A 12,810-nucleotide genomic window follows, 5' to 3' on the forward strand; every position below is an offset into this window, starting at 1 on the left:
TTGCTCTGATTCCTTCACAAAGATGTCTGTTACTACAGCGAACAAGGGACAAACCAGGAAAGTCCAGGCCAGTTGGTCTGATCTCAGTGATGGAGAAACTATTGGAAGCAACTCTATGGGACGGAATTAATCTGTACTTGGAAAGGCAGGGATTAATCAAGAACAGTCAGCATGGTTTTGTTAATGGATGGTCACATCTGTCAATTTGATTGAATTTTTTGAAGCGGTGATAGGTATGTAGATGAGGGCACTGCATTCGATGTAGTCAGTTTGGACTTCAGCAAGGCTTTTCATAAGATCCCATGTGGGAGACTAATAGGGAAGGTAAGAGCCCATGGGATCACAGAAAATCTGATGAATTGCATCTGAGTGGCAGGAAAACCTGAATGCAGGAAGTAAGTTTGCAGATAATATGAAAATTGGTGAGGTGGTAAATATTAGGGAAGATAGCCTTAGATTACAGGATGGGCTAGTCAGTTGGGCTGATCAGTAATAAACAGGATTCCATCAGGACAACTGTGAGGTGATGCACTTGGGCAGGAGAAACAAGGCAAGACAATGAATGATGAATGGTAAGATCTTGGGAAGCACCAAGGATCAGAGGGACCTTCATGTTGTCACAAAGCTGGTCTCTTTTTTCTAAAAGCTGTTCCCTTTGTCAAAGATACTGTGTCCTTGGTTTTTTTTTAGAGGGGCCATAAACTAGCTCCCGGTTCTGATTGGACTGGTTTGGTATAGGGATTAAAGGGTATTAAGAGGCCTTTTTGTTTATATGTAAACAGATGAGACTTCAAGCCAAAGTGGTCATGTTTTAGAAGTGACCTGTGTAATGAAAGGGGAGTGGTCAGCACTCTAGCTGAGCAATTCAGTTCAGACCTAGTTAGGAGTTCAACAGTGAGCTGTGTGGAAACTCACTCCCTCTTTCTGCCCTTTTAACTTCAACCTGTAAGCATCTGTTCCATTTTTTTAACTGTGTTTTAAGGGGGTTTGCTTATTGGGACTGTTGTGTACATTCGAAACAGCATAATTAAGTCTAATTTGGATAGATTGAGTTCCCTAGAGGTTCTTTATTCTGTAGTTTGTGTTTCTTTCATAATTCTATGAATAAATTTCTGTCTGTTTTTAAAACCTAGTGGTCTACTTAGCTAACGTACTCCGGGTAATTTTCACTGTCCACTTCCTGAAATAAATTGCAAAGTTACAGTCTGGATTGCCTGCTCAAGAATGTTTAGAGTGGTCTGGCCTAGTCCATAATAATATGCATATTCAGTGGTTTTTAAGGTAGTGAGACAGGTAGATAAAGTGGTCCAGAAGTCATTTGGGATACTTGGCTTTATTAGTGAGGCATAGAGTTTAAGAGCAGAAATGTTATGTTGGAACTGTATAAAACATTGTTGAGGCCTCAGCTGTTGTGTGCAGTTCTGTAATTCACCTTTTAGGAGGAATGTAATTGCACTGGAGAGGGTTCAGAGGAGATTTATTTAGACATTGCCTTGACTGCATAATATTAGTTATGAAGAGAGAGAGAGAAAGAAATTGGATAGACTGGGGTTGTTTACCTCAGAGCACTGGAGGCTGAGGTGGAACATGACTGAGATGTATAAAACAATGAGGAGCATTAATAGTATAGACAGAAACTTTTTCTCTTCACAGAGGGACCAATGACCAGGTGTTATAGATTTTAAGATAAGGGGCAAAAGCTTTAGAGGAGATGTAAGGAGGAACTTTTTTCACCCAGAGGATGGTGGGAATCTGGAATTCACTGCCTGTAAGGGTGGCAGAAGCAGAAACCCTCATAACATTTAGGAAGTATTTAGATGTGGGATGATGCCAAGGCATGCAAGGCTATGGGCCCAGTGTTAGAAAATGGGATTAGAATTATTAGGTGGTTGTTTTGATTGGTATAGACTCAATGGGCTGAAGGATCTTTTGCTGTGCTATAGACCTGTATAATTCTCCTTTAGTTTGCACATTTCCCCTTCTCATGCGGATTGATATGTCAGTAGGAATCTAGTCCACTTGTTCCACCTGTGGGGAGACTAGTCATATTTTTATTAGTTCTTATCTTTGGTTGTGGGAATTTTACACTTGTTGTCTACTCCTAAATTCATTGTAACCTTAAATATTGTTTACTTCAGTCGTAGTTGCACCATATATTAATTTGAAGACCAACATCAAGTCTTTTAAAGAAGTTTACTTACTCTGAAAGATCTGCTAATACAAATTTGAGGTCTTGGACTTTTCCTTCGTACATATCTGTGTTCTAGGCTAGTTACAAAGTTACTACGACAACAGGAAATTCATCATCCTGTTGACAGCCGTCATTTGATTTAATCTGATTTCACCCAGTGAAGAGTATAAGTAAGATGATTAAGTTAGGAAGTCCTATATGATGGAGTGTAGTACAAGCTGTTCCAGTCACAGGACATTATTTGAGCTTTTGCCAGACTTCTGTTTTAGACTCATGATTCAGAAATGGAGGTTGGGGAAATTAAGTACATAAATAAGACACATTAAATCTGAAATAAAAAACAGCATTAGTTGTGGTTAATCATAAAATTACTGAAATTTCATCAAAGATTTATCTGGTTTGTAGTTTGAGGAGTTTCATATTGAAGTTAAGGAGCTGGAGTTTGAGCCATGGACATTGTGCAACATCAGAGAGTAGGAAAGTTACCTGGAAACTTCGCTTCAGGAGGCAGTCACTCCCTCAGACTAAACCATTCAAATTTGGTGTATGATCAGGTTAACCCGGCTTTCTGTCCACAGATGTTGCCAGACCTTCTGTGTTTTCCCAGCGATTTTCATTTTTGTTGATTGATTACTTGTTTTAAAAATATTAATGAAGTCACAGCAAAGTATGTGGTCCATTCGGTCAATAGTTGGGCTCCTGTAGTAGTACTGAAAATGTGTTGCTGGAAAAGCGCAGCAGGTCAGGCAGCCTCCAAGGAGCAGGAGAATCGACGTTTCGGGCATAAGCCCTTCTTCAGGAATTGCGAAACGTTGATTCTCCTGTTCCTTGGAGGCTGCCTGACCTGTCGCTTTTCCAGCAACACATTTTCAGCTCTGATCTCCAGCATCTGCAGTCCTCACTTTCTCCTCCTCCTGTAGTAGTAGCTGACTACAGTGGAGGGGATGGACAATAAATCCCAGGCTTTTTTGCTTGACTGGCTTTGCTTCAGCAGCAGGGATTGAGCACTTTGAAGCACTGTTATATGATGCAATTGGGCAGGTCTGCTAATTGTTAAAAAGAAGAATTCTGCTTGGAATGCAAACGTTATCATCTCATCAACATCTCATTGATCAATAGAACACAAGTAAACTGTAGAAAATGAAAAGGCCATTATTCATCTGAATTGGTGGTGTGTTTTTAGAGATGGAAATGTGTTGCTGGAAAAGCGCAGCAGGTCAGGCAGCATCTAGGGAACAGGAGAATCGACGTTTCGGGCATTAGCCCTTCTTCAGGAATGAAGAAGGGCTAATGCCCGAAACGTCGATTCTCCTGTTCCCTAGATGCTATTCCTGAAGAAGGGCTAATGCCCGTAACGTCGATTCTCCTGTTCCCTAGATGCTGCCTGACCTGCTGCGCTTTTCCAGCAACACATTTCCATCTCTGATCTCCAGCATCTGCAGACCTCACTTTCTCCTCATGTGTTTTTAGAGGCCAGGCACTGATGTGTTCAAATCCATATTTATGCCACACAATGAATGATATCTTCCTGTTTATTTTTGATTTAATTTGATTTGAGTTTTAGTGAATAAATAATATCTAAGGAGAAAAAATGCTGGGCAACTGCTCTGGGAGTCTGAGTCCAGAGGCCCAATTATAACTGGGAGTGGTATGGATGGGTAAGGGTTAGGTGAATAGAATGAGCAGGAAATCTCTGCACTGTTAACAAGATGAAAATGTTGGGATAGTGAGCAAGCAGCTCCCAAACTTTCATTAAAAGGAATGAGTGGAATGAGCATGAAGCCTCTATACTATTGTCAGGATAACAATATGAGGGAGAATGAATGTAAAGTTCCTGTTCTGTTACAAAGATAAAAATTAGCAGGAGACAGTGAATAGTCAATGCCCATATGGTAACCAATGTTACTGTTGATGCTGTTCTGACTCCCGAACTTGCATGTCACTTGTTATGTAATCTCAGTTTCATGTGATTAGACTTTGCAATCATTTTGGGAAATGGACAGCCCCATCTTTTTTCTCCACTCAGTCAAGAGTTTTCAGACTTTGTCATCAAAATGCTACAAGATAAATTTTCTGATGTCTTCCTGTAAGTCTTAATGAAAGGTTAGGGACTTCTAGAGAAACTCTGTTCCCCTGTGCTCACTGGAACAACCTAACAATCACCATCCAGCAGGCTAATGAGGAACAGTATCAATGGCATCAGCCCTAGAACCTAGCTTAATTGTAGAATGAGATGCAGTGACTTCTGGTGCTGCGGGTAGGGGGTGGGGTCCACATCTTATCTGTCTCTACTGTATTTTTACCCCTTCAGGTCACTCAAGTTTTCCTTGTGTTCACTGCATCCTTCAGCATACAAATTATTACGAAGAATTTACAGCGTCCTAACAGGCCATTCAACCCAACATATCTATGCAATGGTTTATGTTCTGCAAGAACTTCCTTTCAATTGTCATCTGACTATATTAGGACATGCACCAATTCCTTTTTCCCTTTCTCCCAAATGTGTGTCAATGACCTCAAGCACTTTTGTTAGCATGTTCCATATTCTTAACTATAAATAAGTTTTGTCTGGATTTGTTAATTACAGTCTTGGGGGAGTGGAATTAATTACATACCTAGGACATTGGAATTAATTGTATTAATTACTCTTTGAAAGAGCAAGTACAACGAGGGTGGGCTGCATGGCTCCCGTCTGTGCTGTACTATGCTGTAATTCTATGACAGAGGTAGTTTTCATGTGTTTCTACTGTTCACTCATAATGTAACATCTTGAGGAATGTCTTTAAGAAATCTTCACTATTAAGTTGTTTAATTGTTGTGCACAGATCTCCCATTGACTTTGCTCATGGTGGGTTGATGATTTTGTTGGAAACCGGGATGTTGATGAACCTGGAACCTGGGATGGATCTTTCCATTTTGAGATATTCACATAGTATTTTGAGAGGGTCCTCCAAGTTTTGTTTCACAATTTCTTTGTGTAGCTTTCAATCTCTGTTTTAAAGAAGTTACAAAAATGCTCAAAATAAAACATAAAACTTTTGGACTTTACAGCAAGCTTTGATTTAAGTTTTTGTAATATTATGGAGAGTTGGGTGATCACTGGTAGATTTTCTTTTTGTTCTCTCTTTGTCTCCTTCCTAAATGTTAAGTTTCATGTCTTGCAGTGGCTGGGATTTCAGAGCATGAGAAACAGTTGTTGGAGAAGCAGATTTTGGAGCTCCGAGCACAGCTGAACTGTAATACTGTGCTTTCTGAGGTGGAAGAGCTAAAACGGTCCCTTGAGAGAAAAGACAAGGAGAAATCTCAACTTTCTGCACATATTGAGGTAACTTTAATGAGCTGAGTGAGTGATGAAGGAGTCTCTTAAAATCTCTGTTGCTGGAAATGCATTACAGAACTTTAATCAGTTGGATTGAATTTTTGTTTTTATAATTGCACTGTTACAGGTAAATGTAACATTAATTTGAAAAGTGCACTTATTCTGATCCAGTTTGAGGTACAGATTTATTCACTGGAAATTACAATGTCATAGATTAATTGTCAGCAGATTTGTCACTCTGCAATGACACATGTCTCTTCCTTTTGAATTAAAAAGGTTGGATGATATTTGGTGTTTAGTTAATTTGCAAAACAACCCCCTCATGGTCCAACTTAGTGACTAATATTTCTTGCAACTTCCATCATGTGTTTGTAAAACATCTTAACCTTTCTGTGTGACCATCAATGTAAAGGTTAGTATGACCCAGAAAGAATTTAACTTGTCATTTGACTATACTGAACACTTTACTCAGGAATAGCAGCCCTGTAATTTCTTTTAAGCTATAACCCAAATTTGAAGTTATCAATCTCCATTGCTGGAAGTTATTATTCATGTCTCCAGACTTTATGATGTGAAAATTTCGAGAAATAAAAATGTGGAAGTGTTATCACGCTGTGAACCTGAACACTGGAATTATCCTGAACCTAGCAAGGGTAAGATTTTAAAATTATATTTTGCAACATGTACTGTATGTGCACTCAGTTGCATCTAAAGTTGTATAATCCTTCTTATAGTTGTGGTATGCTCAATAAATTTTTTGGTTGTGGCAGAAAAAAAACAGAGAAAGACTTAGATTTATATAATGCCTTCATGACTTCCGACATCTCAAAGCACTTTATAGCTTCAATGAAGTAATTTTAAGTGCAATCAACAGTGATGTTGTTGGAAACAATGATTAAATTTATTCTAATCTGGTACAGTACATGTCAGATATTGTACAGCGAAGGTAGAAATTGCTACTCCCGGTGGTATGACTGATAGGTGCAGTTTAATCCAGACAGTGGGGATCTAGCCCACTGGCTGGGTGCTGCTGAAAACCTCCTTTGGGTAAGACCTACTGTATTAAACCAGAAGCAGACTTTTCAAGCTTGCAGCTCTTCATTGTAGGTAGTGCCACTGGAAAAGGAATGTGGAAGCCTAACACTATGGAGTGGTTAATTAGATGTACTTGCCACTAGCAGGTTGCTATCATTCCAGAAAGATGTCCCTACTTACCACACAATTGAACAATGTATGACTTTCAGTGACTGTAATGTCAGGTATGCTAAATGTACCACCAACTGGCAGATGGTATCAAATAGCATGTCCTGTTCTGAAGCCACTAGGCAAGTTGGTGCTGAAAATATGAAACTCCTGGCAGACAGTACCCCCAGCCCCGGAAAAAGGCTTCCCTATATAGGCAAAAGGATCACCAAAAGCTTGCTGGCTCATTTACTATTTCACTACACTATTTACCACTATTTATAGCACTATTTACAATATTGCTTATTGCCTCTCCACAGCTATTTTTCTCTCACGTTGGCTGATTGTGATTCACTCTGAGTCTGGGAACAACAAATGCGAGAGACAACTGCCTGGCGACTGTAGGACTTGCTCCTCAGCAATACTTTCCATTCTGCTTCAAGAGGCAATTGGTCCTCAATCAGTCAAGCCCTTGATTAGATTTTCTCAGACATTCAGCAAGCTATCAGGGAGACTTTGCCCACCACCACTCCTTAGCATTTTTAGCACTGTCCCAAATATGACTTATCTATTAGGGTATACCAAAAGGGGCAGAGATGCCTTGGTCATAGAGTCATGGAGTCATAGAGACGTACAGCACGGAAACAGACTCTTTGGTCCAACCTGTCCATGCCGACCAAATATCCCAACCCAATCTAGTCCCACCTGCCAGCACCCGGCCCATATCCCTCCAAACCCTTCCTATTCATATACCCATCCAAATGCCTCTTAATTATTGCAATTGTACCAGCCTCCACCACTTCCTCTGGCAGCTCATTTCATACACTTACCACCCTCTGCGTGAAAAAGTTGCACCCTAGGTCTCTTTTATATCTTTCTCCTCTCATCCTAAACCTATGCTCTCTAGTTCTGGACTCACCAACCCCAGGGAAAAGACTTTGTCTATTTATCCTCTCCATTCCCCTCATAATTTTGTAAACCTCTATAAGGTTACCCCTCAGCCTCCGACACGCCAGGGAAAACAGCCCCAGCCTGTTCAGCCTCTCCCTATAGCTCAAATCCTCCAACCCTGGCAACATCCTTGTAAATCTTTTCTGAACCCTTTCAAGTTTCACAACATCTTTCTGATAGGAAGGAGACCAGAATTGCACACAATATTCCAACAGTGGCCCAACCAATGTCCTGTACAGCCGCAACATGACCTTCCAACTTCTGTACTCAATACTCTGATCAATAAAGTAAAGCATGCCAAACGCCTTCTTCACTATCCTATCTACCTGCGAGTCCACTTTCAAGGAGGTATGAACCTGCACTCCAAGGTCTCTTTGTTCAGCAACACTCCCTAGGACCTTACCATTAAGTGTTTAAGTCCTGCTAAGATTTGCTTTCCCAAAATGCAGCACCTCACATTTATCTGAATTAAACTCCATCTGCCACTTCTCAGCCCATTGGCCCAACTGGTCCAGATCCTGTTGTAATCTGAGGTAACCCTCTTCGCTGTCCACTACACCTCCAATTTTGGTGTCATCTGCAAACTTACTAACTGTACCACTTATGCTCGCATCCAAATCATTTATGTAAATGTCAAAAAGTAGAGGACCCAGCACCGATCCTTGTGGCATTCCATTGGTTACAGGCCTCCAGTCTGAAAAACAACCCTCCACCACCACCCTCTGTCTTCTATCTTTGAGCCAGTTCTGTATCCAAATGGCTAGTTCTCCCTGTATTCCGTGAGATCTAACCTTGCTAATCAGTCTCCAATGGGATACCTTGATGAACGCCTTACTGAAGTCCATACAGATCACATCTACTGCTCTGCCCTCATCAATCCTCTTTGTTACTTCCTCAAAAAACTCAATCAAGTTTGTGAGACGTGATATCTCACGCACAAAACCATGTTGACTATCCCTAATCAGTCCTTGCCTTTCCAAATACATGCACATCCTGTCCCTCAGGATTCCCTCCAACAACTTGCCCACCACCGATGTCAGGCTCACTGGTCTACAGTTCCCTGGCTTGTCCTTACACCCTTCTTAAACAGTGGCACCACTTTAGCCAACCTCCAGTCTTCCGACACCTCACCTGTGACTTTCGATGATACAAATATTTCAGCAAGAGGCCCAGCAGTCACTTCTCTAGCTTCCCACAGAGTTCTCGGGTACACCTGATCAGGTCCTGGGGATTTATCCACTTTTATGCGTTTCAAGACATCCAGCACTTCCTCCTGTGTAATATGGACATTTTGCAAGATGTCTTTTTCCCGACAGTCTATATCTTCCATATCCTTTTCCACAGTAAATACTGATGCAAAATACTAATTTAGTATCTCCCCCATTTTCTACAGCTCCTCACAAAGACCGCCTTGCTGATCTTTGAGGGGCCCTATTCTCTCCCTAGTTACCCTTTTGTCCTTAATGTATTTGTAAAAACTCTTTGGATTCTCCTTAATTCTATTTGCCAAAGCTACCTCATGTCTCCTTTTTGCCCTCCTGATTTCCCTCCTACTTCCTTTATACTCTTCAAAGGATTCACTCGATCTATCCTGTCTATACCTGACATATGCTTCCTTCTTTTTCTTAACCAAACCCTCAATTTCTTTAGTCATCCAGCATTCCCTATAACTACCAGCCTTTCCTTTCACCCTGACAGGAATATACTTTCTCTGGATTCTCGTTATCTCATTTCTGAAGGCTTCCCATTTTCCAGCCGTCCCTTTACCTGCGAACATCTGCCTCCAATCAGCTTTTGAAAGTTCTTGCCTAATACCGTCAAAATTGGCTTTCTCCAATTTAGAACTTCAACTTTTAGATCTGGTCTATCCTTTTCAATCATTATTTTAAAACGAATAGAATTATGTTCGCTGGCCCCAAAGTGCTCCCCTACTGACACCTCAGTCACCTTATTTCCCAAGAGTAAGCAAGTTTTGCACCTTCTCTCGTAGGTACATCCACATACTGAATCAGAAAATTGTCTTGTACATACTTAAGAAATTCCTCTCCATCTAAACCTTTAACACTATGTCAGTACCAGTCTATATTTGGAAAGTTAAAATCCCCTACCATAACTACCCTATTATTCTTACAGATAGCTGAGATCTCCTTACAAATTTGTTTCTCAATTTCCCTCTGACTATTGGGGGGTCTATAATACAATCCCAATAAGGTGATCATCCCTTTCTTATTTCTCAGTTCCACTCAAATAACGTCCCTGGATATATTTCCAGGAATACCCTCCCTCAGCACAGTTGTAATGCTATCCCTTATCAAAAACACCACTCCCCTCCTCTCTTGCCTCTCTTTCTATCCTTCCTGTAGCATTTGTATCCTGGAACATTAAGCTGCCTGTCCTGCCCATCCCTGAGCCATCTTTCTGTAATTGCTATGATATCCCAGTCTCATGTTCCTAACCGTGCCCTGAGTTCATCTGCCTTCCTGTTAGGCCCCTTGCATTGAAATAAATGCAATTTAATTTATTAGTCCTACTTGTCCCTGCCTGCCCTGACTGTTTGCCTCTCTTCTGTTCTCAACTGTACCAGTCTCAGATTGATCTCTTTCCTCACTATCTCCCTTGGTCCCACGCCACCACCTTACTAGTTTAAATCCTCCCGAGAAACTCGAGCAAATCTCCCTGCTAGTATATTAGTCCCCTTCCAATTTAGGTTCAATCCGTCCTTCTTGTACAGGTCACTTCTACCCCAAAAGAGATTCCAATTTATATTCCTGCCAAAAGATGACAGTCCTTTGGCTTGCCAGGGATGATTTTATCGAATCTCTACATTGTGGAAGTAGGCTGTCCAGCCGGTCAAATCCACACCAACCCTCTGAAGAGCATCCCACCCACCCCCACCCCCCTACTCTGTCCCTGTAACCCTGCATTTCCCATGGCTAATCTACCTAGCCTGCACATTCCTGGGCACTATGGGCCATTTAGCAAGGCCAATCAACCTAACCTGCACATCTTTGGATTGTGGGAGGAAACCGGAGCACTGAGAGGAAGCCCACACAGACACAGGGAGAATGTGCAAACCCCACACAGACAGTAACCCGAGTCCCTGGCGCTGTGAGGTAGCAATGCTAACCACTGAGGATTTGCCTGCAGGTCATGCCAAAGATGATTTTTCTGTCAATAGTCTGACTGAGTTCTGTGCTCAATTCCAGAAAGGTCAGATGGTGTGCGGAATAGTGCTTCACACTGTCCTTTTTGTTTCGGTCAACTAAGGATAACAACATTGAACTAAGATCGTTTCCTCAGTACATAACCCATAGATGAGTAATCCAGAATTGTACCTTAAGCTAAAATGGAGCATGTGCAATTTGTTCTGAGGGACCCACATTGGACAAAGTGGAATGCTTTTTGCTCTGAATTCAAAAGAGTTCAGTTCATATTTGTTCCTCGCTGTTCCATTTCTCACCTTGCATTTAAAAATAACTCGAGAGGCTGATTTTTAGTCAAATGTGTGCCTCACCACTACTACAACTCAGCTTCAATTATTTAACCTTTGTAAAATGGTACATTAAGAGCTTTGTTAATGACCTGTAAACAGAGCTCAAATTGTTATGTGCATTTTCCCTCTTCTGTTGCTGAGCCAGGAATCTATTACTGGGAGTGCACGATGTGCTGAAAATATGTTTAAAGCAATATAGAATAAATTATCATAATTGGTAGGATGGTAACTGAGTTATAAAGCACTTAGGGACATTTTGAAGTCCTGTAGTTTTATATAAATGTACAGCAATAGTCACTGAATAACTACAGTACTTCACAGCACAGCTACCTTATGTTTTTGGCAATTTAGCCTGATGAATTTTTTATTAGCTAGGACAGTAAAGAGAACACAATACATTAAATTGTGATCTCAAGAGAGGAGGAGGGAAAAACTCTCACGTAGTTGTAATAAGACTGAGTTTTTCGGTATTGGTGGCTGTGTTCTTTCATTACATTAAAAGATACAATTTTAACCATATGATAGCACTAATGCAAGATTTGTGTGGAGGAGTAATGGAGAATTATGGCAAGATGAAGTGGGAAATGGGCTGGTCCAGACTACTTCATTGTCCTGGAATGTCACTGATTAAAACATTTATCTGGTGAAAATATTACTTCCTGCAACACTGCAGAAAAATTGTAAGAGTGCTAAATCATTTTTTTCATCTTTATTTTAATTGCTTATTTTATATTTATACTTTAATATTTTTATTTTGTCTTGCCATTGGTGCAAGGCTTACTGTGCTATGACTCTGTGGTAGTCCAAGTGAAATGACTGCCTCAATTTTATAGAGAAGTCACACAGTAGCTTTTATCAAAATTCTGGGACCTGGAACATCAGAATTTACATGGACAGCTCCAAGAATTGTGGACCAGACAGCCACACTGCCATCCTAACTAGGGAATCTGGGTGTCTTGACATCAGTGTTGCCATCCTAAGTGATACACAGCGTTCAGGAGAAGGCCAACTGAAGGAACAAGACAGCTACCATTCCTTTTCGTAAAGGAATTATGCATCTACGAGGTGAACTTCACCAAAGAAGCTGAGCTTGTTTTGCTCAGTGACTGTCTGAAAGATAAACATGACTGTTTGGCTCACCCTAACATGGAATCAGCATGCTACTGATGTTGTGATCCTCCTCTGAGACTTTACTATCATAGTTGGAGGAAGGACATGTACATCTGCAAAAGTATGAGAGGCAAAGAGGGAGTAGAGAAACAGAATTTCAGTGGGGTTCCCCTCTGAATAAAATTTCGAGAATATGACCTTTCGATTAACCAACATTCTGTTCTGCCAACAAGAAGCGCACAATACCTCATAGCAATACACATGGGATCAACTCTGACACTTGCTTGAGTATATTGTTGCTTGTTCAAAGGACCATAGGGATGGTCACATCACCTGTGCCATGACAGATCCTGCTGACAGCTTGACAAATTGTTTTCTCATCCAATCTACCACCTCTGTCACCTGACTCCCAAACAGAAGCAACAGAACCAATGCTACCAAATAATTAATATTAGAGGCCTTGAAACATCCCACCAAAGTGCTCTCAGAGTTAATCTTTCACTGTCAATCTCTGCAATTCCAACTGGCAGGATCTCTGGCATGACAGTTGTGCTTAGTCAAGCC

The 12,810-nt window shown here is 40.9% G+C and overlaps 1 protein-coding gene across 5 annotated transcripts in view; it reads left to right on the forward strand.

The window, feature by feature from the left end:
• cep128 (centrosomal protein 128) overlaps nucleotides 1–12,810 on the forward strand; it is a 416,638-nt gene that overhangs the window by 115,693 nt on the left and 288,135 nt on the right. For all 5 annotated transcript variants that reach the window (XM_043696980.2, XM_087989605.1, XM_043696981.2 and 2 more), the window contains exon 12: nucleotides 5,356–5,516. In XM_043696980.2, coding sequence (XP_043552915.2) covers nucleotides 5,356–5,516 — 161 coding nt within the window. The remainder of the gene's footprint in view (nucleotides 1–5,355; nucleotides 5,517–12,810) is intronic.

This window comes from Chiloscyllium plagiosum, unplaced genomic scaffold (genome assembly GCF_037043375.1).
Source record: "Chiloscyllium plagiosum isolate Xiang-an unplaced genomic scaffold, Cpla_swu_hap1 HiC_scaffold_8, whole genome shotgun sequence".
NCBI lineage: Eukaryota > Metazoa > Chordata > Chondrichthyes > Orectolobiformes > Hemiscylliidae > Chiloscyllium > Chiloscyllium plagiosum.